A 27,938-nucleotide genomic window follows, 5' to 3' on the forward strand; every position below is an offset into this window, starting at 1 on the left:
CTGATCTCAAGCCCATTGCCGTCTTGTGCAGATAACTGAAATGTGAAATAAGCGGGGGGAGGCACAAAGTGAAAACTTCATGGGGGACAGAAATTTGATATTGGGATCTTCAGTCGAACAGACAAAGATCTAACGAGGTCCAGTGGCCGGAAGCTGAGGCTAGACAAATTCAGACGGGAAATAAGGCATACATTTTTAACAGTGAGGTTATGTGACCATTAGACCAATATACCAAGGGACGTGGTGGATTGTCCATCAGTGGCCATTTTAAAATCAAGATTGGTGTTTCCCCCACAAAGACATGCTCTAGTTCCCACGGGAATTCCTTGGGGAAGTTCTCTGGCTTGCATTACTCAGGAGCTCAGAGTAAATGGTCACCGTGGGCCCTAACGACCTTGGGATCTCTGAAAATGTCTCTGTGCTCCGGCAGGTTTCGTGTACCAATGCGTGCGCCGTTGTTTTGCTTTGTTTCTTTTTAAAGTCAGCCAATTGCAAGTGACAGGCTGGGGGGCAGAGGTGCACCTGTTACCCTGAGAACATATGCCGCATTGCTGTGAGCTATGCCCACGATGCTCTATTAATAATAGTAATACCTAAAAACAACGAGGAGTCTGGTTTTATTGGGACATAAGCTTTCGTGGGTAAATGGGACTGGGAGTGGCCGGCTCACTACAAAAGCAATTTTCCCTCTCTTGGTATTGACACCTCCGCATCAATTATTGGGAGTGGCCCACGTCCACCCTGACTGAACTGACCTTGTCAACAATGGTTCTCTACTTGTACGGTAACTCCCTTCTCTTCATGTGCCAATATAGATCTATGCCTGTATCTGTAATTTTCACTCCATGCATCTGAAGAAGTGGGTTTTTTACCCACAAAAGCTTATGCCCAAATAAATCTGTTAGTCTTTAAGGTGCCCCGGACTCCTCGTTGTTTTTGTGGATACAGACTAACCCAGCTACCCCGCTGATACTTAGTAATGTCTAGCACGTCTCATCTTTCTACCGCAAAGCACTTTACAAACAAGGTCAGTACCATTCTCTGGGCATTATAGATGGAAGTGGATTGCCCAGGCTCATCCAGCAGCCAAGATCAGACTTGAACACAAGTCTCCTGAGTAGATAGCCAAGGCTATAGCCACAAGGCTAGACTACCTGCTACCTGCTAGAGCACGATCCTGACCTGAGGTGCACCCCTAAGGATGAGATAGGAATTCGGCCCCCATGACCTATTCAGTCTTTGGCTTCTCTGCTGGTGCTGCAGACAAAGGGGTCTGTTATTTTTATGATAGCACCTAAAGATCTGAGTCAGAGATCAAGCCCCTCCCCTCCATTGTACTAGAGATTGTGCAACGCATTACCCTGCCCCCGTGAGACCACTGTAATGGAGGGCCTGGGGTCTGCCAATAAGGGATATTTCATGGCAAGGGAAAATGGATAAATCCACGCTACCTCTGTGATCAGCTGAGATAGAGCCCCCCCAGCCAGAGGATAAAATCTCACTCCTATAGCCCAGAACAATAGATACATCAATCAAAAGTCAATCCCCTGGCCAGGTGAGGAGATGCCTAAGGAAAATGGTGAGCAAAGTGGCCGGTGAAATGCCAGATTTGGGGACAGGACCGTGGGAGAGGTAATGAGGGGACGATAATCTTTATATAGGGGGTATGACAAGACTTTTGCATTGGCTCTGCGTGCTGCTTCTGAGCAAGGACTCCTAGTAACCTTGCCTCAAGCAGAGAATGAACTCCAACACTGGATCAAAGACTTGATAAGCAGGCCAGGTGAACCTTGAGAAGGAGGCACCGGGAAAGAGGGGTGCCTGCAGGGAAGAGAGGCAGGATGGTCAAGTGGTTAGGACGCAAGTCTGTGCTCTTAGAGGTTGGGTTCAACACCATCCTGTGCCACAGACTTTCTGCAGGACTGTGGGTGAGTCACTGAGATTCTCTGTGCCTCGGTTCTCGATCTGTAAAATGGGGATAGTAACACACTATGGCGTTTGGGTCACCTTAGCGAGATTAAAGTGATCAGAATCTGGCCTCCTGTTATTACTCCTCAGAAATCATGACTTTAATAAGAAGCATTTCTTATGCCTGCTTTCTTTAATGGCTTTCATTTAGACACCCTGTCCCGAATCTTTAATTTGAAATTGACATGGTTTCAAGCCCTGGGGAGTGGTGAGCTGTGAAACAGACGCGTTTGCCTCCTGGCCAGTCCCAGTAGCCAGCTAAAGGCTGTTCAACTTGTCATTCCAACAGGACGCCCACAGGGCATATTGCGCTTTAAATCCACCCCCCTACTCAGCCCCTTAACTACAGACATGGGGAAATGTTGCTTCTCTTTCCAAGGATCTAGTCCACTGATTTAACTTAGCACTGCTTTCTCTTGCTCCTCCCGTGGCAGGAGGACACCTGGGGCTCATGCAAATGCGGGCTATGTTTGTTTAGATGGCTCCGTTTACAAAGCAGAATACACTCAGCTATCCTACATGACAGCAGCTCCTGGTGTTTAGAGATAAAGACTGAACTACAACTGAAAGGGTTGCCTGGCGCTGAGAGGGGGATCGAGGCAAGCGGGGTAGTGAGCCAGGGCCTAAAGCATTGCAGCACTGGGGAAGAGACATCAGAGGAAGGCTCATTTTCAGAGCGAGGGTGATTGAGTCATTAAAAGCCATTGGGAACCTTGTGCTTGTATCCTCCTCTTTGATGACATCGCCCCTAAGCGTACGTGGAATCAGACATTTCTTCAAAGATTGCAAACCTATTGGGAGTGACAAGTCAAAATGAGGCCTGAAAAGTCCAAGTTTGCGTACTGGAGTTTCAAAGTGTTCACATCATCTTCCCGGTGTTTGGAAGGGGAGGGAGCTGCATGTTCCCTCTTGTGACTGCTCTCTGGAGCCCAGTAAGCTCCACCTCCCATTTGGTTCCCGCAAAAGAGCAATAAAAAGTCAAAATAAAATAAATAGAATCCATTCCCTCGTAACCCTGATAGCTGCAAAACGGTCTCCGGAGGCAGGAGTTTATGAGGCCAATAAAGCTGAGGAACATCTGCTTTAAAAGAAAAAGAATATTGTAACTAAGCATGGAGCGTGTGTTCTAGGAAATGGGGCCCAACACAGAGCCTTTCGGGGTACTCACTCGTATCATCTTTCAAAGATAAGAGAGAAATAGCTGCATCAGCCAAGACAAATACAAATCTGCAGTGTCAGACCAACCTTCACCTCCTTTTATGGTGCTCCTGATGGACCAGCCAGTGAAAAACAGTCAGACTTCAGAAACCAACAAAGGGAATCTCAGCAACTAAAGGTCATGCAGCGGTCTCGGTCATGTTTCCTACTCTTGTCAATGTCAGGAGTCAAGTGCTTGTGGAAACATCCTGGCTGTTCAAACAGATGTTACTAACTGCATCGTGATCTAGACCGGAATTACTTTAACCTGAGGAGTTCACTCTCCAGGCTTGGACCTTTCAGACACACGGTGCAGACTTACAGTGCTTGAGCTAAAGAAATTTCTCCCTCCACATGTGGCAGTAGTAGGCTGTTATCCTCTAGCCAGTCCACCACAATGGGAAGATGCGTCATGCCCTTGCCAGTGGGTTATACATGAGTCCTGAATGTTACTAAAGCTGATGCATGACTGCATGGTCTCTATACAACAAATCCATCGTGTAAACGCAGAGAAAACCTGTCTGCTTTGGCAGGGCCGGTGAGAAGCTGTGTTGAGTTTTTGTCAGCTGCAAGCTGCTCATTGCATAGCTTAGCACCTCCTTGGATGTAATCAGAAACGCAGGCAATTTCTCTGTGAGTGCATCACTCCTAGGCGGGTCGAGCAGATGTTCCGATGCAACTTGTCCTGAGTCCGTGGCCAAGCAATGCGCGATGAAGGCTGTAAAACATTTATGCACTTTGATAAACACTGTTTGCCAGTCACAAAGCTCAGCGTCACCAAGATTTGAAGGCACTAGCGTGGCAAGAAGACCAATCAACTGGGTTGCATCCGTGCGGATCGTATCCAGGTGCCTGAGAGCGAGGAGCTTACCAAGTGTCTTCCTGCGTGCACGCCACTGCTCTCTTTTTACTGCCTCAGCTCTCCAAGGAGACCAGGCCTGAGCTGATGTCAACAGGCCTCTCGATGGAGCTGCATTGATACCAGCTGTCAATCTGGCCTGTTAGGGGTGCACAATTTGTGGGGAGGAGCTGGAGAGTACGAGGAGCCTTGCTCATGCTCCCCACCCCAACCCCTGCACCTCATCCCTGGTACCCTGCTGAGGGGCCAGTTGCATTCCATGTGCTTTCCTTAGCACAGTGATTGCTCCTGGCTGATGCCCCGGTGGATTAGTTGCCCCAAAGGCAGAGCTGCAGCTAGTAAGTTACCCCTTTCTTGGGCCTTGGGCTATGAGTGTAATCAGCCACTGGTGTGGCCCGATGGGATCAAACTGTATATCCCCATGCAGTGGGTAGTTAATTAGTTAGCACCAACAACAGGGTGGGTGAGTCCCCTTGGTCATTCAACAGGTGAGTTTCCCAGCTAAGGGGCGGGGCGAGGAATTGCAGGGCACTCGTCCAGCCACTCGCTTTTGCTGCTGTCCTTCATTCATAAGCCTTAGGCTGTGTGTCTGTCACTCTCGCTTGTTTGCCAGCCATTCGTGCAGCCTGAAACACGGCCACCCGCTGTATTGCAGATCGCGGGACGCAAATGCCATTTTGCCCTGTTGGCTGCATAGGCTGGAAGAATGTGCATGCGTAACGCTGACAGACTCCGATTGGCGGCGGCCAGGATCAAAGCTGGGACCTCAGTGCGTGAGCCTCTAGTGTGTGAGACAGGTGTCTTTTAGCGAAGGCTGTAGCCGGCTCATCAATCTCTAGCTGGCCTACCTGCCACTAGAGTGGCACACAGCACCACACCAAGCTGGCATGGATTACACATGCCTCATCAAACTGCAGATTGATCAGGCCCTCGGAGAGAATCATAGAAACGTAGGGCTGGAAGGGGCCTCCAGAGGTCATGTAGTCCAGCCCTCTATGCTGAGGCAGGACCAAGTAAACCTAGACCATCCCTGACAGGTTTGTCCAACCTGTTCTTAAAAACCTCCAGGGACGGGGATCCCACAACCTCCCGTAGTAACATGTGCCAGTGCTTAACTCCCCTTATACTTAGAAAGATTTTCATAATGTCTAACCTAAATCTCCCTTGCTGAAGATTAAGCCTGTTACATCTTGTCCTACCCTTGGTGGACATGGAGGACAATTGATCACTGCCGTCTTTATAACAGCCTTTTACGTCATTGAAGATTGTTGCCTGTCCTCCCTCAGTTGTCTCTTCTCTAGACTAAAGATGCCCAGTTCTTTCACCATTTCCTCCGAGGTCACGTTTTTTCCAAACCTTTGATCATTTTTGTTGTTCTCCTCTGGACTCTCTCCAGTTGGTCCACGTCTTTCCTAACATGTGGTGCTCAGAATTGGACTCAGTTCTCCAGCTGAGGCTGCACCAGTCCTGAGCAGAGCTGGACAATCACCTCCCATGTCTTAGACAGGACACTCCTGTTACTACACCCCAGAATGATATTAGCCTTTTTCGTAACTGCATCATATTGTTAACTAATATTCAATTTAGGACCAACTATAACCCCTGGAGTCTTTTCAGCAGTGCTGCCACTTAACCAGTTATTCCGCATTTTGTAGCTGTGCATTTGATTTTTCCTTCCTCCGGATAGTACTTTGTACTTGTCTTTATTGAATTTCATTTTCTTGATTTCAGACCAGTTCTCCAATTTGTCAAGGTCCTTTTGAATTCTAATCCTGCCCTCCAAAGTGCTTGGAACCCCTCTCAGCCAGGTGTCATCTGCAAATTTTATCAGCATACTCTCCACTCCAGTATCAAAGTCACTAATGGAAACATTGAATAGCGCCGGATCCAGGATGGACCCCTGCAGGACTTTACTAGATACATCCTCCCAAATGGACAGAGAACCATTGATAACTACTCTTTCCGTACGGTCTTTCAACCAGTTTTGCACCTACCTCATAGTAATTTCATTCTAGACCACATTTCCCTGGCTTGCTTATGCGAATGTCATGTGGGACTATGTCAAAAGCCTGACTGAAATGAGTATATATCACATGTACAGCTTTCCCCTCCCACCCAGTTCGCTAGGCCAGTAATGATCAGGGTACAATAAGCACAAGATGAAAACTTGGATGGATATTAAATCCACATATTAGCAGCATGGTCAAGGCAGGGCTTGTGTGCCCATGTTTCACCACCACTTCCTTTGCATCTTCTTCTGTATGTATTATTCAGATTAAAGTAGCACCGAGATACCCAAATTGAGATTTGTAATACCATTGTGCTAGATTTGTAATACCACTGTACGTATAGTAAGAGACAGCCCCAAAGAGCTTGCAGTCCTTATAGACAAGGGCAGTGTTTGTATCCTCCTTGTACAGGTGGGAAATTGAGGCACGGACAGATTAAATGACTTGCCCAAGAGTCTGTGACACAGCCAGGAGCAGCATCCAAATCTCCTGAGCTGTAGCCCAATGCCTTTATCACAAGACCATCTGTTATCACTAGGGTCACCCCCCCGCATACACACATCCTTCCCCATAGCTCCCTCTGCTTCTAACTGCCCAGGCTGACTCCAGTTTCCAGAACTGTAAATCCCACACTTTTCACCAGTGCGATACTTACTTGGGGAAAAACAGTGCCAGCTCCCCTCTGTCCCTGTGGTAGATGGCTCAGAAGAGATGGCATCAGATTAGAATCCCGGATGAGGGTGATCTCAGCACATCAGCTGTTTGGAATGCCTTGGACAGTTGTGTGGGAGGTGGAGCAGAATCTGGCAGATAAAACCCAGCAGATCCTTTTTACAACACAACAAAACCCCAGGCAGAGCAGAGATTCATATTTTCCAAGGCCAGAATGGACCATTGTGATCATCTCGTCTGACCTCCCGTACAACACAGGCCAGAGAACTGCCCCAAAATAATTCCCAGAACAGATTTGTTAGAAAAACATCCAGTCTCAACTTCAAAATTGTCAGTGACCCTTGGTAAATTGTACCAGCGGCTAATTACCGTCACTGTGAAACATTTAAGCCTTATTTCCAGTCTGAATTTGTCTAGCTTCAACTTCAAGAAACTGGATTGCGGTATATCTTTCTCTGCGAGACTGATGACTCCATTGTTAAATATTTGTTCCCCATGCAGATACTTCCAGGCCGCAATCGTGACATCCCTTAGCTTTCTTTCTCTTAAGCTAAATAGATGGAGCTATTTGAGTCTGTCACTGTAAGGCGGGTTTTCTAAGCCTTTATCATTCTTGTGGCTCTTCTCTGAACCGTCTGCCATTTATCAACATCCTTCTTGAATTGCGGGCATCAGAACTGGACCCAGGATTCCAGCAGCGGTTACACCAGTGCCAAATACAGAGATAAAATATTCTCTCTACTCACACTCAAGATTCCCCTGATTATGCTCTTTGGTCACAGAGTCACACTGGGAGCTCATGTTCAGTTGATTATCCCCCATGACCCCCACATCATTTTTAGAGACACTGCTTCCCAGGGTAGAGTCCCCCATCTTGTAAAGATGGCCTGCATTCTTAGTTCCCAGATATATACATTTGCATTGAGCCGTATTAACACGCTTCTTGTTTGCTTGTGCCAAGTTTACCAAGCGATCCTGATGTCTCAGGCCCAATAACCTGCGCTCTTCATTATTTAGCACTCCCCCAATGTTTGTGCTACCTGCAAGCTTTGTCAGTGATGATTTTATGTTTTCATCCAGAACAGTGATTAAAAATATTAAATGGCCTAGGGCCAAGAACGGATCCCTGTGGGACCCCACTGGAAACACACCTGCTCCATGATGTTTCCCCATTTTGAGACCTATCAGTTAGCCAGTTTTTAATCCATTTATCATGTGCCATGTTTCTATCATTCTAGTTTTTTTAATCAAAATGTGGTGCGGTACCAAGTCAGGGCAGGATTTGCTGCCTCGGCTGTGATGTCTCCATGGAGCAACATTGTACGTTCTGCCTCCTGCAGCCCCTGTACCGGAGTGCAGCCCCTGAGTCCTCTTGCTGGAGCAGAGGCAGCCATCTGTGCAGGATCAGGTGAGGGATTGAGGATGTGGTCTGGAGAGTGGGATGAAACCACCAAATTCCCATGTGCTTTTCAGCTGGGGGGCCGGGTGTGCCGGGCTGGGAGGTGAGTGCATTGTCACCACACACCTCCCACCATTCCCCTCTTCCTTTCCACCAACTGCCTCCACCCTTCCTTTCCTTTCCAATTCTTTCCCCTCCTCCTTCGCCCCCCGTTTCTTCTTCTCCCTGTCCTATCCCATCCTTTACATCCCTAGCCTTTAAGTGACATTCTCCCCCTTCCTCTTGTAATGACTCCCCTCCCAGCCCCTCCACCAGTGGCATAGAGGGGAGAAAAATAAGCACGTGCAAGGACAGAGAGTCATAGGTCATATGTCCTGCCCTAGCCCCCCTTCCGCCCCCCACGCAGTGCTGGAAGGGGCAGAGCAGCCTCTCGGCCATGGCGAGATCACTCCTGTTATTGATTTGTATTGCCGCACCTTGGAGCCCCGATCCCAGTGCAGGACCCCAGTGGGCACAAACCCAGATCAGAAAGAGCACCCATGGCCCCAAAAGCATGCCACGGAAGCAGCCGTACTCTTGCTAAGGCAGGGAATAACTGTCAGGAATCATTTCCATGCTGATGCGCTCAGTGCCGACAATCCAGCTTTGCCTCAGGGGCCCTCTCCGGCCCCTTGACCTCTCCCGTGGGCAAGGACAGAGTCTGGGGCCAGGATTTTTTCCCCGTTGCTCTCTCGCCTTTGTCCCCCACTCCTCCCTGCGTGGGCCACCGCTCAGCTCCCAGACCCCCTTGCCCTTCACTCCTGGCAGCGTGGTGGCTACTTAGCTACTGCAGCTCCAGCCGGGCCAACTGGCACGCCGGCTTTATTTATTTTAAACTCTTTCCAGCATGAACCTGACAGGAAACAGATCTCAAACCATGTTCTTTATGATGGAACTACTGCCCGTGCACTGAAAACACAATCACGCGAGGTGGACTAGCTGATCCCACCTCACCCCCCGCCGATCGGTTTGTGTTCACAACAAATGCTACCAGGTTTATTATTTTGCTTGGCTTTCCTTGCTAAGACTTGGGTGAAGAAAGAAAGAAAGAAAGAAAGAAAGAGTGGTGGGGGTGGACCCCACGCAGCAGCTAAAATTTTCCACCCAGTATTGACAGCTCCTGTGATTTTACCGCACATCTTGGGATATATTTTTTGTGAAGCCCCAGCTTCTGGAGTCAGGTGATTAAGCGAGATTTTCAGCTTGTATTTAAAACCAAAAGTAACTTTCTAGCCCCATCTGTGCAGAAGAAAAAGTGGCAAAAACTCTAAAGGTTCAAAAGCCACAAGGCAAATAAAAAGGACCCCAGATTTATTATTATTTGCATCTCATGAAGCATCAGGTACTGGTCATTCTCCAAAACAGGATGAGCCACTGGTCTGATCCAGTCTGGCAATTTGCACTCTGATATGTAACTCCTATCAAGGATTGTATTGTAGAGGATTCTCCATCGCTGGACATTGTTAAGTCACGATGGAGTGTTTTCCTAGCAGATCTGCTCGAGTCAAGCAGAACACTTGCACTTGAAGCAGGAATTAACACAGGGCGGTCCTATGGCCTGTGTGACGGAGCTCAGACTGTATTACCACAGTGGTCCCTTCTGAGCTCTGAGTCTGAATCTATGAATGGCACCATGTTTATATCTTTCTACATGCCCAGTGAGTTCAGTTTACAAGCAAAAAGAGGGCTATGTTTTAAGAACCTCCTACCCTGCAGCTTCAACTTGGGAGCTGAGAGTCAAGCTGGGTCATCTCCTTCAGGTGCAGGGTCCCTAGTAATAAAGGTTGCCAAGAGTAAATTTGTCCTGGGTGCTCCCCCATTGTTCCCAAACATCAATGGGCTTGCTTTGGAGCTTAGTGGACTGGCAGCAAGAAAAGGGGCCTGCTCCAGTGACTAGAGCACTGGGCTACGAGTCAGGAGATGTGGGCTCTAGTTCTGACTCTACTGCTGATCTGCTGGGGGACCTCGGACAAGACATTTCACCACCGCTCTCTTTTCTATGCAGGGAATCAGGGCTTGTCTACACCTACAGCACTGCAGCAGTGCCCCCGCAATGTGTCTGGTGAAGACGCTCTATGCCGAGGGGAGAGGTCTCTCCTGTCATCATAATAAAACCACCTCCGCGCACGGCGGTAACTGTGTCAGCAGGAGACGTTCTCTTCTCTTCTCTTCTCTTCTCTTCTCTTCTCTTCTCTTCTCTTCTCCGACAGAGCACTGTCCACACTGGTGCTTATGTCGGTGTGACTCAGGTTGCATAGGCGAGTGGTTTATTCACACCCCTATGATTTATTCACACCCCTGAGCAGCACAAGTGATGCCGACATAAGCTGTGGTGCAGACATAGCCTCTGTCTCCCACTATGAGTGTGGATCGTGTCTATGCCAATGGGCCCCCGATCTTGGCTGGGATTCTAGGTGCTACTCAGCGGGTTCCCTCTCCCTTAGCTCCGCAGGGCTCACACAAGTTACTAACCCCTCTTCGTGACTCATGTCAGCAGTTGTGATTGAGTACCCACCAGAAGCAGACCTGCTAGTTAGAGGTGGTCAAAAAATGTCCATCTCAATTTTTGAGGTGGGGGGGTGGACCAAATGGCTTTTCCATCAAACTGGAAACTTCTGCAGGAAATGTCCATTTTTGATAAATGTTTTGTTGGAAAACAGAAAAACATTTTCCCCTGAAGCCAAAATTCTTCATCCACCCCCCCACTGCCCCTGACATTTTTCATGGGTGGGGGGGAATTCCTGGCTAGTTCTGCTGCTGAGTGACTACAAGTTCATTTCTACAATCATTTCTTAAGAGTAGAACACGTGGAGTCACTATATGTCTTTACTGATTGGATGGGCTGGGGCTGGGGGAGGGTACCTCTCACCTGCAGCCAATGATGGAACTGGTTGATGCAGTTGGCCCAGCCAATCAGCTGCACGGTGTCTGTGGCAGAGCTAGGGTTTGAATCAGTCCCCAAGATGTCATCCGCTGCCTTTAACACAAAGCCACCCTCCTTCAGTCCCCGCCGTGGTACATAAGCTGCCGTGCTCTGTATCACTGGAGAATACGGCCGTGTTTAATCTTGAGGGATGCAGAGAATAGGTTGCACGGGACAGACACGTGCCTGCAAAAGTGGACAGGGCGTGAGACAGCGAACGACAAGTCCAGTGCACCTGGGCGCCAGGAGAGCGCTTCCATCGGCTTCAGTGGGAGACGCAGGCGTGCAGGGACGGTATAATCAGCCCTGGTCCACATGCCGCGGGCTTCACCCAGTTCCCTCTTTACCAAGCAGGGCCTAGATCCTCAGCTGGTGTCAATCCGCCCTAGTCAATTAGCACCACGGAAGTTATGTTGGTTTCCACCAGCTGCTGCTGCTGGCCCCAGATCTAAACGCAAACACAAAGCAGCTTGGGAACGGTGAACCCCTCCAGCGCCGCTGACCGTAGCCCTTGGGGATGTAGGAGCTCCTGATACACTGCCGGTGATCTCTGCTGTTGCAGTGCTCTGGGAGGCGTCTGCTCCAGCAAGAGACACCAGCCCTGAGCTGATGTTCCAATTCTTCTTCTCCATTGTGTCCTCCACCCAGCTGCTCCAACACAGAGCAGCAAAGGACCTCACCGGGCTTGGTTTGCTGATGAGCTCTCCCGCCATGCCCTGCCATCCGAGCGGCAGACCTTATCAGGCTCCTCCACACCGGATAGCTCACGACCTCTGGCTTCGTTGGAGCCAGCCAGGTCTCCGGGACCGCAGAAACTGGCCCGGATTTGCATTCAACACACAGGAAGGCGGCATTTCGACCCGGCGTGGGGATAGCACCTGATCTGAAGTCACTGGAAAAGCTGCCGTTGGCCTCAGTGAGCTTTTGATAAGGCACTTAGAACCTGACCCGTGGTGACATTTCTGCACCCACGATGTACCCCTGGGCTCCGCCGCATTGGCTAGCCTGCCACATTCTCACTCCTATCGGATCCACTTCTGGGGTGGTTTTTTTGGTAACTATCAGCACAAATTGTTTAATTTCCCCCTCTGCCCCAGGAAAACAATTAGTCATGGTCCAGACAGCACGTCCCCCACAGCCCCTTGCATCGGTAAAGTAAGCCGTCGCAACGTTTTAAACCTTAACCAGGAATCTACTTGCTCTTGGCTCTTTTTTTGACCCACTGCCAGGGCAGCTTCACAAAAAGGATAGTGTTATTTCTGAAAATGAGTCCCATAAACAAGGATGAATATGACCTCTCCGCTGAGACTTTGGGTTTACTTTAGTGGCTGGGAGATCGGCCAATGAAATGGAAATACCAGAAAACATTATCATAATTACCCTGTGGCCTCCTCTGGGGGCAAGGAAAACCTTTTTATTTTCCAGGCTCTGGATAGAATCACTACCGAGCCCTCCTCCGCCGAGCCCTCTGCCCGCTGTGCCATTCTGCATTTTGCTAACCCCAAAACGGTTCCTCGAGCCTTCCCTGCAAGCAACGTTTTTTTGGCAAAAGGAGGTGACGTGAAGCCAAGAGGTAAAAACCATTGACGGGGGAAAAAAATTACCAGCAGATGTCATCTTGATTGCAAGCTGTTCGGAGCCATGCGAGCTGCCCAGTCCCATCCCCTCCCGCACTACCGCGAGTCATCCTTGGCTTTGCTCTCATCCTGAGTGCAGGAGGGTCTGCGCTTGGGCGGGGGGCGAAGGATGTTTTTGCGGGGGGAGTGAAGTGCAAACATTAGTCCCTAAACTCACCTGGTGAACTGGAGGCCCATATTGTCCCCTGAGGTTGCCTTAACTGCAGCCAAGCTCCTGAGGTCCACAGGGCTAGAGCTGGACTCCTGCAAAGCTCTCAGCACCACTCAAGCTCCCGGTTCTGCAAACCTCCACTTGCATCCAGGCCACGTGCAGTTGCACTGGATGCACATCCCTTGTGTAGGTGGGTGGTGCTGCTATTTGCAGCCACGCGACTTACACCTGTCAGGAGCCGAATCCCTAAAGGCCTAGCGCCCTTGCAGATCACCCGCCGCCCGGCTGGATCTCTGGATGGCTTCTTAAGGATAGTCAGCGTGTGTCCACCACCGGTGATCGGAAGCTTTGGGCTGACGAGAACTGGGTTAAGATATGTTGGTGCAAATCATGGCTTAGCCCATCGCTCCTCCGGGGTTGCACTGGGGCAGCTGTGCCAGCAGATAGTGGTCACCAAGTGGCTGTGGTTGGTGCAGTTCTGTGGTTTAGACAAGGCGAGGGGGTTGGGGTCTTTCCTTTCTTCTTCTTAGCGTATGCGCAACGTGCCTCAGGTGGCAGGTGACCAGGATTCATCCCCAAATTTGGTTCACTGGTTGGATCATTAGCTTCCCCGGACTCAGGAAACTTGGGTTCTATGCCTAGCTCTGACCTGTTGGGTAACCTTGGACCTGCTCTGTGCCTCAGTTTCCCTGTTGTAAAAAGAAGATCGTGATACTGACCTTGGTTGTAAAAGCATGTTGAAATCTGCTGATGAAAAGAGCTGGGTACTACTGTGTGTATATGGCTGTCCCAGTGTACCTGACGGCTTTGTGTGTTTGGCCTCCCCATCTGTGCCCGCTCCACAGAGGATGAGAGTTTGTCACAAACTGAGCTCAACCTGGAAGGCTTTTTGCTTTTAGCCCTGGAGGTGCCCAGTTCGGTCCTGGCATGGGCCAATATGGAGCTGTGATAGCAGCAGCATGCTCGTGATCGAATGTGACTCTGCGTTTGGCTCAGTGCTACCCACAGGAAATGCCCTGTGTGTGACTGGCTGTTAGTCGTCAGTTAAACTCAACGCCCATGTACCTCGGCCAAGAGATGGGGAGAAGGCCATGCACCTCCAGTGACTGCACGGGCTTATGGCTGGTCGAGCTGGTTGCATTTTGGTAACCATTGCTTCTCTCTCTAGTGGTAGGTCTTTGCTGGGGCGAAAGAACCATCCCAGAATCCCCCCACCCTGTCCCCTGTTTTACAGATGGGGAACTGAGGCACAGCGCATGCCAGCAGGGTGGGAGGGGGGGGCACCCAAAGTGGCCCAAAGCCCAACAGGTTTGGGTGCCCAGAGTGACACTCCTTAGGCCGGTTGCTTGGAGGGGCCCGGGCTGATCCCCTGCAGCTCCCATCGACCTCAGGTGTGGCCGGGATTGCTCAGCCCCTCTGAAAATCAGGCCTCAGGGGTCTCAAATTGGGCAGCCAGAACGGAGGCCGCTCCAGACCAGTGGCCCCTTTGCAGACTTTAGTAAGAATCCTTATGGCCCAAACTGCAGCACTTCTGAAAATGAAGCCGCTTGTCTATAACCGTGAAGGTCATTAACCACTGGGACACTTGACCCAGGGCCGTGGGGATTCTCCACCACTGCCAATTTTAAAATCAAGATTGGATCGAAAAGATCTGCTCCCGTTCAAACAGGAATTAATTTGGGGAAGTCTTATGGCCTGTGCTATACAGGAAGTCCGACTGGGTGATCACTATGGTTCCCTCTGGCTTTATAGTCAATGAACCTAAATAGTCTATTAATTTTATGTAGGTGTCTAACTTTAGGGGCACTCCGATTTGAAAATTTTGGCCTACTGGCTACTAATCTCTTTAGCAGGGCCATTCTCAAATATTTTTGGACCAGAATTTAGGAAGGCTCATCATAAAGGAAGTCTCACTAAACCCACGGTGACTACATACATATGTTGCCATAGATTTGATCGGATTGCAATGAAAACAGGTCTGGTTCTTTATTTCGATCTTCTGCTGCCATGCTGAAAGCATGTTGTCCAAGTACAAGAGAACCAGGAAGTGAAAGTGACAACCAAATAGCAGGAGAAAGTCAGCAATTTAGTTTCACGATCCAAATGGAAGGCATGGATGGTTTTGTGGTGAGGCACTGGACCGCAGCGTGGTCAACGCTTGTATTTTTACTAGGTGTTTCACAATAGTTGGTGTTTGCCTTAAAGCCCCAGCTTCTGGAGTCATGTGATTCCCTGAGAATCTCAGCTATCATTCTGGGGAAAAAAGTATGTTTCTAGCTTTTGTGGTAGTGGAGAAAAGCTGAAAAATGTGACCTTGGTACACCCTATGGGATCAACCCCCAAAGGCATATCAAATAAATGCCCAATGTCTTTTTTTTTAATCTCAATTTTTGAAGCAATCTCATGATTTTGGGGGGCCTGATGCATGATTTTTGAAAGCTTGGGGTTGGCAAGACTGGGGCTGGGATGTAGAAAATCTGCATTCAGTTCCCAGCTCTGCTGCAGGCTTCCTGTGTGACTGTGGGTGAGTCACTTAACTGTGCCTTAGTTCCCCTTCTGCGAAAGGGGGATAATAGAGTTTCATGTTTATGTCTTGTCTATTTAGACTGTAAGTTCTTCTGGGCAGGGACTGTGTCTTGCTATGATACATGCAGTGCCCAGCACAGCGGGACGCTGATCTCGAATGGGGCCTCTAAGACACTAAATACAACAAATAATACTAATCAGAGAGAAGACAATAAATAAATAAGCAACCCTCTTAAGCAGCGAGAAGCAAATTAGATTTGTGTGTCTCCCACCCCATTTAAATCATCAACTAAAGGGACACTAGGAACAGGTACAGAGAATTTCAAACATACAGGGCCAGATTCTGGTGTAACACCACCAGTTTCGCGGGAGTCACTTTGGGCTTACCCAGGTGTAACTGAGAGCAGTACCCGACCCAGGGTGATTATGTTTCCCAGGTAACGACGCTTTACATGCAGATTAGCCAACCGCCTGGAAAGAGATGCCTTTACTTTGCATTCACGTTAAGGCTGTTTTGATAGCCTCTGCCACTTTTGAGGAAGGATTTTATTGTGGATGTTATCCTCTCTAATCTGGTCTCTCTTGCCTTGTCTGTCCCATCACTGTAGAATTAAAGAACTACACGGGGTACATTTGATCTACATGTTGAGGCCCCTGGCAGTTCATGGACCTTTCTGCTTTTCTCCCGTCCTTGCATATGGGATAAACATCTATTTATGTATTTATGTTTATTCTCCCCTACCATCCTCCATCATCCTGAATCTGATGGAAATGCTCTATTGAAAGGGAAGATTCTGTGTCATACATTATGTATGGCCAGACTGTGGCTCACGCTCAGCTTCCAAACCGATGTGTCTAAAAGCCTGTGCGTGCTTTACTATTTAGATTGCAGTAGCGCCTGATACCGCAACTGAGATCCGGGCCCCACGGTGCTCGGTGCTGTACAAACACGTAACAAGAGGCACTTCCCGCTTGTCTGAATAGACAACGAGGTAGAGCTGGGCGGGAAATGGTTTCCCCATCCTGGGAAAATATTGGAGATTTTGAAGGATTTTCCCATCCCTAATCAGGACAAAAATGTCAAAATCTCAAAACTGGTCAGGAGCCAACAAACGGAATTTTTTTTTTTTCGGTTCGGAGCAGGCGAAACGTTTCATTCGGTCATTTTGAAACAATTCATTTCTATTTCAACCATTTTTAAAATTTTTTTTTAAAGATTTGTTTCTATCATTAGCTCAGACTTCTGAACGAAAAGTCATTTCAGACGGGGAAACGGGGACTTTTCATTTAGAAGACGTCAAAATGAGGTGTTTTGACAATGGCAGAACTCCCCCCCCCCCCTTCCTCCCTCACGTTTTCAGGTTGGGAAATTCCTCAAAACCGACCCTTTCCCATGCACGGTTTTGGTTTTGATGAATCCATGGCAAAACAGTTTGCTGAAAAATTCCCAGCCAGGGAAAGGGACTCACCCAAGGCCAAACGTATGCAGGCAGCTAGCCCAAGCGGCTCCCCCCGACCCTGCACTTTTTAGGTGCCAGCTCTGCTTGAGCTAGTGCTTGTACGTCTGTCCGGACCAGGAATCACCCTTCCCAGCTGCTGTGCAGACGTAGCCTTAGACTGGAAGCTTTTGGGGCACGGGCTGTGGCTTGCTTTGCATTTACACAGCCCCCCTGAAAGATGCCATGACACATCCCCATCCTGATCTCCTGCTTGCTTGTGCCTCTCCAGGTCCCGCACCTCTCCTGCCCCCTGCAGTTCTAATGGTGCTTGTTCACCCCCCCATCCCAAGTGGGAAGGCTTCCACGCTGTCTCCAGCAGGGGGCAGCCCTTCTGGGGGATGCACATGCGGGCAGAGGATACAGGAGCCTGGCTGAATGGCAGGAAGACAATCTCTGGTTTTGCTTACATGAAAATGAGCGTTGGGGTGGAAAGCCGGGTGCAGACTGCTCCCCGGATTCGAATCACAGCTCTGCTCTGCTCCAAGGGGACTCTGGCAACAGGGCCCAAAGGGAAGGGGCTACTCCGGGTAGCCAGGATGCTGCAGGCTGGGCTGGGTCAGGCTTTGCAGCTGGCACACGTAGGAGGAACCCAGCCTCCCGTGTGCAAAGTTTACAAGCTCGGTTTCCTGAGCCCTCCGGACTTCGGGGGCAGGAGCTGGCAGCCCGGCAGCCGGCTGTCAATGTTTGTTCTTGGATTTTGGATGGGATGTTGATTGAGGCAGGTGCCATGTGGCCCAGGGCCTGCCTGAGGAAGCTGGAATAGCACAGCATGAATGGCGGCAGGTTGTGGGATTTAAAGGGGCAGGAGCCCTCTATATTTTTAACTCCATTGGTATTTTGAAGCATGGGGGAGTGGGAGGGGTTGGAAGGCTGGAATCCCAGCTCAGCTGTTCCTTGGTGTTATATTTATCTGTGTTCCTGTATTTAAGTATTACTCAATGGGATTTTTTTTAATAGCTTCCTCTAGCTTCCTCCCTCCGTGCTACAGACTTTGGTGTCCTGCCCTAGAAATCCCTCCCTTTCTGTGTGTGTGTAGCTCTCCGTGGTCTCTCCGCAAGATCTCGAGACAGTTGCACATGGCGTCTCAGAATGGATCAATGTGGACTCTAATTATGATGTAAGAATAACTATATCTAGGGACCGGTGAGGAAGCAGGATGTCGTAGGTGGCTGGGATAGGAGTCTAATAGACTGTAGAGCAGACATGGTGGACGGGCTGGTGTTCCTCTGCTGGATGGGATCAGAACTGCTCAACTGTGTGTCCTCTGCCCCGTGCTGTTTAAGATGGGATTTTCAAAGCAGCCTAGTCTATCCAAGGCACTTACACAGGCCCTGTTACTGCAGGATCTCAACATCTCACAAGCTTTAATGTACTTACACTCACAGCTCCATTGTGAGGCAGGGCTGTGTTATTATCCCCATTGTACAGATAGGAAATTGAGGCACAGAGAGGCTAAGGGACTTGCCCAAGGTCTCGCAGGTAGTCTGTGGCAGGGGAGGGACTTGAACCCAGACCTCCCAAGTCCTAAGCCAATGACCAGCCTCTTAAACGCACAGATGCCCCTTCAGCTCCTTTGAAAATCCCCCCTTAGCTGACTTGTCTCTAATTCACTGATCCTCCCACTACCCCCTCCCCATCCTTGGATAGGATGTATGTGGTGGAACGGCAGCTCCCCGCTTTGCACGCTGTGCTACGTGCGGGTGAATGCAGATCCTCGGGCCGTAGAATCCTCGCCCGCTTCGCCAGCTGAGACCTTCCGTAAGCTCACTTGCGTTACTTCCACCTCCTCTTCCTTTCCGCTGCTGGGGAAATCTCAAGCTCTGAACACTGCACGGCTGCTGCAGGTCAGGATCCTCAGGGAAAAGGAATGGACTGGCAACAGGGGCGTCAGAACAGGGGGGCCAAGGCCCTCTCATTTTTTGCCATGGGCCCGGCCCCCTGCCCCTCCTCTTCCCCCCAAGGCCCTGCCCCCAGAAGCTGAAGCCCGGCCCGGGTATGAGTGGCCCAGGGAGCCCAGACAGCTGTGGGGAGCTGCGGACCCTCCACCTGCTGAGGGGGCTGGGGGCAAAAGCAGTCCCCAGCCCGTGTCCCTAACCCCCAGGCCACCCACCCCGGGCAGGTGGGGGGTCCGCGGCTCCCCACAGCTGCCCAGTTGCGGTTCTTATCACGGCCCAGCTGTGTCTCTTCGGCCCAGCCCCCAGGCCAGGCTGGAAGCTGGAGCTGGGTCGGGGTAAGGGTCATGCGGGCAGATGTGGGGAGCCGCAGACCCTTCACCTGCCCTGGGGAGGAGGCCCAGGGGGGCGGGGATATGGGCTGGGGACTGCTCTCGCCCTCCCTCCCCCCCAGGCAGGTGGCGGGGCCCGAGCTCCCCTGCCTGGCTTCAGCTTCTGGCTTGGCGGTGGCTCTGGAGGAAGAGAAGGGGCAGGGCCACAGAGGGGGCAGGGCCTTTTGTCCCCCCGCCCCTGTATTAGGAAGACTCCATTGCCCCTGGCTGGCAAGCATTTAAGCTCAATTAGGCAAATTCACCTTGATGTCCTATGAAAAAGAAATCTAGCCCGGGACGTGTAATACTCCCATGGGCTGGGAGGGAGAAGTGTTTGTCAAGCTGATCCTATCGACATTGGTTGAGATGAAATGAGGTGGACGGAACCTCATGGTTAACATGGTTAACCTTAACCTCTGGGGACGGTCCGGCGGGCACAAAGCTGCAGGGTTTGGCACATGTGCTAGATTGCTGGTGGAAGGAGAGGCCCACTGCGGAAGCTAAGATGCTTGGTGCTGGAATGGGTCACCTAAGAGGTTGTGGAATCCCTGTCACCGGACGTTTGTAAGAACAGGTTGGACACCGGATGGCTCAGGGATGGTCTAGGTTTACTTCGTCCTGCCTCAGTGCAGGGAGATAGAGTAGAAGCCCTCTCCAGGTCCCTTCCAGCTTTACGTTTCTGTGATCCCATGTCTTTCATCTATGCAGATCCGTGGTGGACTCCGTAAGTGAAGCTAAAGAGGGGTTCTTTGCTCTTTACCTCTCAGCTCCTCGCACAGATATTGACCCGCACAGCACAATATTAGTTAACGGCGTTGGCCATCTCTGCTCACTACTAGAATTTCCACTAGGGCAGGGCCAGGGCACCACTGCGATTGTTACCAGAGCAAGCTAGATCAAAGCTACCTCGGGTCTGTCTACACGGACAAAAACACCCTAACTGTCCAAGCTGCCCTGACTAAAGACGGATGCCTAGCGGAGCAGAGCAGGGATTGCAGCTTGGCTCCTCCCCAGCTCACCTCTCGGGGGGTGGGGTGGTGGGAAGTGATGGATTGGCCATGGCTTGCAGACGGGCCTGGCTGACTCTCTAAATGAGACGCTGTCGCTCACACCACAGTTAGGGGTGAAATGCCGTGGACTGCGTTATTGCAGGAGGCCAGGCCACATCATCCTGATGGTCCCTTCTGGCCTTGCAGTCTTGCTCTGGGGAGGAAGTACATTACGCTCCCTCTGCATGCCCAGCCAGCTGGAGAAGATGGGGGCAAGGACGCAGGACTCTGAGCACTTGCTCCCAGCAGGGAAAAGCCTCTTCCCTCTCCACAGCGGCCTGACTCACAATCAGAGCAGTGAGGGGAGTGTAACAGGGCCTCTGAGAGCAGATCCCTTTGGGAGGCTCTGGTGAGGGGCACCAGGGATGCGCAGAGCGACAGCCCCCGGGGCAACCTATTCTAGCTCGCTGCTCCGTCTCTGGCCGCTGACGGACCGTGTGCCTCTGTCTCCCTGCAGGTGGATGCTGACGATGTCATCACCAAAGAGGAGCAGATCTTCCTGCTGGTAAAAGCCAAGTCCAAGTGCGAGCGCCACCTGAAAGTCAAGGTGCACGGTGAGTGTCCGCAGCGGCGGCTGGGCGTGGGAGCTGAGCGCAGGCAAGTCGCACGTGTGCTGTCCCCGGCGAAGGGGCCTGGCTTGGATCAGCGTCTCTTTTCCACTCGCTTTCTATTTCAGGCAGCTAACTGCTGCCAGATGGCAGGAGGGGGCGGGGAGAAAACCCTCTCATGTGAGTGACTACATCTATGGCCGGCCTGGAGTTCACAGCTGTGAATTATTGGAGCGGTGGCTGTGTGCTAAGGCAGCGTCCCACCCAGCTAGCGCTGCACAAGCTGCCTGGCCCCCCCATCGCGCTCCAACCACACATGGGGTTCGGAGGATCTAGCCCTCCCGTATCACACAAACAGACACGCCCCTCCCTCCCCACACACACCTTGCCGTGCTGCAGACCTACCGCCCCGAGATCACTTGCTGGCAAAAGCCTTCAGCCCCTGAGAGCAAGGAGTGGTTCAGGACCAGATGCATGCGGACATCTTGCCTTCTGGGCGTCCCCCTGTGGCACGGAGACATAAAAATCCAGCTCGCTCTTTATTTCAGGCCTCCACCTTTCCATCAGCAAAATCCCCAACCCCCATTCTCTGTATCTCCTCGGTTCTGTGTCCCCTCCCCCCCGCGCTGCCCAATTAACACCTCGTTAAACAGCACACCTGCCTTACCCAAGTGCTCAGGAGACCATTGCATTTGGTGGAATCTTAATGCATTGAATTGCTATTTTAAGATTATTGCAGCAGACTTTTATCCTCCTATCATGAGACCACTGCCCTGTGCATGGACCTCTCATTGCCCAACACTCGCTGTCTAACCCCCACCAGACTGCTGGTGTGCGGAGCCCACGGCCTACCGGGCTGACCCGTCCTGTCTCACTGTTCCCTTGTCGTCTCCCACCTGTCTGCAGCGACCTGTTGCCTCTTGTCTTAGATTGTCAGCTCTCCGGGGCAGGGACTGTCTTTGTTGTGTTTGTACAGTGCCTAGCTCATGACTAGGGCTCCTTAGTGCGCTGGTAATATGAGTAATAGTCATAACAATTAAGAGGGACTAAACAAGACAGCCTCTCCCTTGCAAAGTCTAGAAAAAGAGTTTACAATGGACAGGCTTTACAGTGTACAGAAAGCTTTCCTGGGAAACATCTGCCAGTCTAGAAAAGCGCTCCAGTCATCTAGAACAGATGTGACAATCGAGAGCTCCCTTTGCAAGCTCGAGGAGGGTCTGATCAGATGGATGGGTTGAGGCACTTTCTATCAGGAACTGTGGAATGAAAGGCCGGAGCCTCCGGTCTGTTCACCCGAGGGAAAGGAACTGCTTGCGGAAGCAGCCGCCTTTGCATTCAGCAGGTTTGTCGGCTCCTTCTCTTCTTTATCGTAAGGGACTCCCGTTGTCTGTGTTCAGTTTGCAGCAACGCTGCCCAGGGTGCACATCCTGCAGCGAGGGCGCTTGTCAGCCAGATGGAGGTGCTCAGTCTGTGACCTGCTACCTCACCAGAGGCTCAAAGCACGAGCGGTGCGCAGTTCTCTTTGTCAGAGCGATGCACTGGAATCTGATTAGTCAAAGGCCTCCTGAAACTTGCAGCCAAGCAGAGGGGTTGGTTAACTGGGGGTGGGGGCCCGACCTGCAGCCTTATTTGTGCTTAGCACTGTTGTCTTTTCAATCAACGGCCCTTACGAACATAAGAACGGCCCTACTGGGTCAGATCAAAGGTCCATCTAGCCCGGGATCCTGTCTTCTGACAGTGGCCAGTGCCAGGTGCCCCAGAGGGAATGAACAGAACAGGTCATCATCAGGAAAAACTATTTCAGGGTGGGGAAGCACTGGAACGCGTTACCTAGGGAGGTGGTGGAATCTCCTTCCTTAGATATTTTTAAGGTCAGGCTTGACAAAGCCCTGGCTGGGATGATTTAGTTGGGGATTGGTCCTGCTTTGAGCAGGGGGTTGGACTAGATGACCTCCTGAGGTCCCTTCCAACCCTGATATTCTGTGATTCTATGATTGTATGATAAGTGATCCATCCCCTGTCACCCATTCCCAGCTTCTGGCAAACACTTGTATGCAAGGCAACAACCCCGGTCAATCCGGAAAGGACATAATCCAGTCTTTGGATAGTCAAAAGGTTCCCATAAGTTTGAAAGGCAGCATGATCCAGTGGAGAGAGCACTGAACTGGGAGACAGGAGACATGGGCTTTGCTGCTGGCCTGATGGCGCAGGGGTTGGTGGGGCAGGGTGTGCGCACTGGGGTCGTGCTGAGACAGAGATGCTGGACATGGGGCACTGCCATTTGTTCTCTACGAATCCCTTTGTGCCAGGCCTCCCCGATCTTGTGATTAACCATCCCCTTATCAGCTAGTTTGTCCCCCCTTTGCCGCCCTCGGAATGACTGTGATGTCGGAGGGTGGCATGTGGGCAGCAGCCTCTGGGATAGGTGACCCAGCAGGGCTGCAAACAAGGATGCTATTGAGTCTTGCTTGCAAGAAATAGCTTTGGGAGGACAATGCTCCTTTGCAGAGGCTGATATATAGTCCCCCTTTAAGAGGCAACGAGAAACTGAGTCATTCCCCTCTCTGGTCTGGCTGCAGGAGAAGAGCTCCCCCCCAACAGCCTAGCCTGACAGCTGACTCCAATGTCTCCTCGAATGGACTCACTTCGCTTGCCTTTAGCAGGTGGTAAAGTTCGTTTTGCCGCTTTTACTGTGGCTTGTGCTCAGCTAAAGAGCATCCGTGCACCGTCAGTGCGAAAGCACTTTCATGAGGGGCTGCCGGATCCGGGCCCCAAGCAGAGGGAGAGAAAGGAATCGCTGGGGTGGGTTTCCACCTGGGGACGGTGGGACGTTTGCTCAAAAGCACCTAAATGGCTAATGAGCCTAGGGGCTTGTCTACATGTGAAACAGTACAGCATCACAGCTGCAGTGCAGCCGCTGCGCCTCTGGAGTGCTTCAGGGTAGATGTTACCTGCGCCTTTCGCTGTAGTTAATCCACCTCTCCAAGAGGCAGTACCCAGATCAGCGGAAGAATTCCTCCATCGCCCTAGCGCTCTCTACACTGGGGGTTAGATAGGCTTAACTATGTTGCAATGGGGGGTGGACTTTTCACACCCCGGTGTGACATAGCTGGGTCAACATAGCCTTTTAGTGTAGACCTGGCCTAAGTCCCATTCTATCATCTATCTATCTATCTATCTCCACACACCCCCTTTATCTAATCTAATCTATCTCCATACACACCCATCTATCTATCTATCTATCTATCTATCTATCTATCTATCTATCTATCTATCTATCTATCTATCTCCACACACACCCTCTATCTATCTATCTATGTATCTGGCTCTGCCTAGATTTTCCTGTAGAGTTTGTTACCATCGTACCTAAGGGGCTGATAACTAAACTCTCCTCTCGAGCTGGTCAAATGTTTGCAGGTTTTGAACCATCGACAGAATTTTTCACTGAAACTTTGAATTTTGATGACAATAAGAAGGGAGGCTGTTTTGTGAAAATGTTATCCCATTTTTTGAGCAGCTCTTCTTTCCTCCTCTTGCTTTCTTTTCGCCTCCCTCTGTCCTCTCCTTGCTCTGTCTGTCATCAAGGGAGGCCCATGACAGCACCAGGAGGAAGTGATTGTCCACAGTGATTTTCAGTGTTAAATCGCTCAGAATGGGATGGAGTTAAGGGTTGGGAGTATCAAACACAATCTGGCCTAGGCACCTTCATTCTGCCTTTGGCCATATGTAGCTGCCTGTTTGTTTCCTCTGGGTTCTGAGTTTATACCACCCCACGTAGTTAGTGGCCTAATTTTTTGGAAGTCCCTAATGATTTCGGGTTTTGTGATGTTGGGATGAAAACATCGAATATCACGAGTCTGGGCACCAGTGCTCTCCCCCTTTACCAGAAGGGGACCTGAGGCACAGCGTGATTCAGTGCCCCACCCCAGGACACACAGAAGAGTCGGTAGCAGAGCCGAGAACTGAATTCTCATCACCTGAGTCTCATTCCAGTGCCTTAACCACAAAACCATGCTTCCTGTTCTCCTAGAATTCAAGGTAAACCTCCAGGGATGCAAGCCCAGGTGGAGGAAAAGGTTTGTACGCGTCCTTGTGAACTGAAACCTCAGGCTGTCGGTATCATGAGATTCAGGAAACCAGTCTGATTCTGAAGCTGGGCAAACAGATCTGAGACCCCTGCATTATAACGTCCTGCAAATGTCTAAAATTCCTCCTGTCCCCTATTAGTCAAGCCTACTTTATGGGCCAGATCTCCACTGGTGTAAATCAGCATAGTTCTATTGCCCCAGCGGAAACACGTCGACGGACACCACCACGCTCTTGCTCTATAATTCACTGCCCCGCCCCTTCCTTGGCTCACTTAGGCAAATGTGGCTATTGCTGAGAGATGGACCTGAGCTACGCAGTTCCTCTGGAAGCTACGAACCCCTGGGAAGTCTGAAGGTGTTGAGATAATGGGGTTTGGTCTGGCCATTGCCGAAGCAGAGACAAGCGTCACAGTCCTGATCTGCAGCCCAAGTTCCCTGTAGTTTGGTCCTGGTGGGGTGTGGTTTGGCCCTCAGATTTTGACTGGGTCTCATCCCTGAGATCTGCCCCATTATCTTCCAGACACTTGGGCTCGGTCTATGCTTAATACCTAAACCAGTATAGCTATGTCAGTCGGGGGTGTGAAAAAACCACACACCCCCACCAATATAGCTATGGCAGCAAATCCCCCAGTGTAGACGCAGCTATGCTAACAGAAGAGTGTAGATGTTGTTTGGAGAGGTGGCGTTCCTATGCGGGCAGGAAAACTGTCAATGTATGCTGTGTCTACACTAGGGGGCTATGCCGGCATAGGCTCTGTAGTGTAGACGTAGCCTAGTGTTAATGCTTTTTCCCCTTTGTCACTAACTTGAAATCATCAAGGGGGAAAAAGAAGCTGGAGGGAGCTGTGAATTCTGCACAGCTGCTTAGAAATTGCCCTGAAAGAAATGACTGAGAGCAAGGTTTGAAGTGGAGGACTTCTGCAAACACTGTGCACGGGTTTTTTCTTAGCTTGCACAGCTCAGTCCCAGAGACGTCATGGAGATACACAGAAGAGAACTGGCTCTCTGATTGGAAAGTGTGACCCCGTCTACGCATGGATTTCATTAGCCCTTCCCCGGGAGAGATAAGTATCTTGAATTGAGACCTAGGCTTCGCAAGCACGACCCTCTAAAAGCTGGAACCGCTCATTCTTTGGTCTGTTCCATTTGGCATTTTCTCCTTCCCTTTTCTGGTTTTATTGACTTGTCTCCATTAAATCCACATCAGCGTCTCCTCTCCAGCCTGCGTAACTAGGCACATATGTAAGTGTGCTTTGCAACACAGGACGAAGCCAAAGAGCAACAGGTTCCAGGGCAGCTCCTCTTGAAGAACTTGCTTTGTGTTTCTCATCCCTTCTCTGTGGTGGGCGAAGGCAGGTGGGCAGCATGTGTGTATGTTAGCGGCAGCAAAAGGACATAGGGTATGTGGCTACATATCTCTCTCTCAACCCCTTCCATGCTTTACCACGTCTGGCTTCCTTTCCGTGCCAGGGAGGACCTTTGTGTGGCCTTAGCCCCGAACGGTGGCCCCGGAAAATTGATGAGTGCCCCTGAAACTAGGATTCAGTGTTCTAGGGAAAGGCACACATCACCATCGCCTTAAATCAGGTTCAGGGAAGAACATCGACTCATAGACATCCAGGCCAGCAGGTTCCCAGCCTGATTAGAAGGGGAAAGCTCAAGAGAGGTTCAAAGGCGATGCTGGTGAATGCCATTGAAAAAGCAGCGCAGAGGGCAGAAAGGTGCGAGTCCACTTCTGACCCACTGCCAGCTGGATCTCGGCATCCCTGCTATGAAGAGCCAGTCAGGCCCTTTCCGTTTGCTTTGGTGCATTAGACACATTCCGTGATGTTTGCTTTGTTACCGGAGGGCCTTGTGTCCTCCATGAGCCATGACTGCAATCGGAGGGTGGGTACAAAAGGACAGCCTGCCGCTGAAGGCATTCTGTCTCTGAGGCACAGTGCCTCGGAGGGACCTGGAGGGAGCGTGCAGGACAGCTGCGCTTACACTCCTCGTGTGGGGTGGCGCTACCTTGTCTACCCAAAAACTTACACTGGTTTAAATCGATTTAGTTGAGCCCTTGTGGACAGATGTAAGTCAGTTTAAACCTTAAACCTGAAGCCCAGCTGACAGGTAAACCAGGTATAAACAAGTATCAGGGTATGTCTGCACTACAGAGACTATACCAGCACAGCATAGCCCCCTAGTGTAGACACAGCCTGCGTCAACTGAAGGGTGGTCTCGCTCCGTGTCGGAACACCACCTCCCCGCACGAACCTAGTGAGAGTCAATGAAAGCGTTATTCCGTCAACATCGCTGCATCCACACTGGGGGTTAGGTTGGCGTAACTGTGTATCACAGGGTCCACTAACGGCTAGGGGCGCCCCTCCAGGCTGCTCTGGGGATTAGCTCCTTCCAGGTCAGGGGGCCGCCTTCTGCTCCTTCTTCAGGACTTGGCCCTCCAGCCAGGTCACTTTGTGTGTTTCTCCTTTCCGGGGTATCAAAGTCTCTTCTAACGAACGGGCTCAGGCAGTCTTCCCATTCCCTGCCCAGCCTGTGCCACCTCCCCAGTGGCTGGCAGGGGAACCCGGGTCCATCCCCTACTCCGGGTTCCAGCTCGGGGACTCTCTAGTCAGCAGCCAAAGTCTGCACCCTCCTGAGCCTGGCTGCCTTTTCCCAGAGCCTTTCCTTACCTTCTGACTCTCCCCGCATCTCTGGGTTTGTCAGCCTCACAACTCCCTCCTCCCAGGGAATAACTGCAGCCTACTGCCCTGCCGCCCTCTCTGCTTCAGCTTCCTGTCTTTATAAACCCAATTCCTCCTCAGCGGGGCTCCCTCATTCAGTCAGGAGATTACCTAGCCACTTTGTTACCTCAGATGGGGCCTGTCTGGTTAATTGGCCCCCTACTTAGCCTATATTAACCCCTTCAGGGCAAGTGTGGGGTGAACACCCCATCTCACTGTGTCAGGGGTGTGGTTTTTTCCCACCATAGCTATGCTGATGTAACTTTTCAGTGTAGACCAGGCCTAAGAGTGTCTACATACAAAGGTCTGGTCTACACTAAAACATTAGGTCGACCCAGCGATGTCACTCAGGGGTGTGAAAAATCCACACCCCTGAGCAATGTAGTTA

General features: G+C 50.8%; 1 protein-coding gene across 8 annotated transcripts in view; it reads left to right on the forward strand.

The window, feature by feature from the left end:
• Positions 1 to 27,938, forward strand: part of PTH1R (parathyroid hormone 1 receptor) — a 182,085-nt gene that overhangs the window by 75,574 nt on the left and 78,573 nt on the right. For 7 of the 8 annotated variants that reach the window (XM_037891266.2, XM_037891268.2, XM_043541709.1 and 4 more), the window contains one exon: positions 20,649 to 20,745. Coding sequence is in view for 5 of the 8 variants with exons in the window: in XM_043541709.1 (XP_043397644.1) it covers positions 20,649 to 20,745 (97 nt within the window). In the remaining 3 variants the exon portion in view is untranslated. Of the gene's footprint in view, positions 1 to 17,836; positions 17,997 to 20,648; positions 20,746 to 27,938 lie in introns of all 8 variants that reach the window. The other variant, XM_037891267.2, reaches the window with a different exon arrangement.

The sequence above is a fragment of the Chelonia mydas genome, chromosome 2, assembly GCF_015237465.2.
Source record: "Chelonia mydas isolate rCheMyd1 chromosome 2, rCheMyd1.pri.v2, whole genome shotgun sequence".
Taxonomy (NCBI): domain Eukaryota; kingdom Metazoa; phylum Chordata; order Testudines; family Cheloniidae; genus Chelonia; species Chelonia mydas.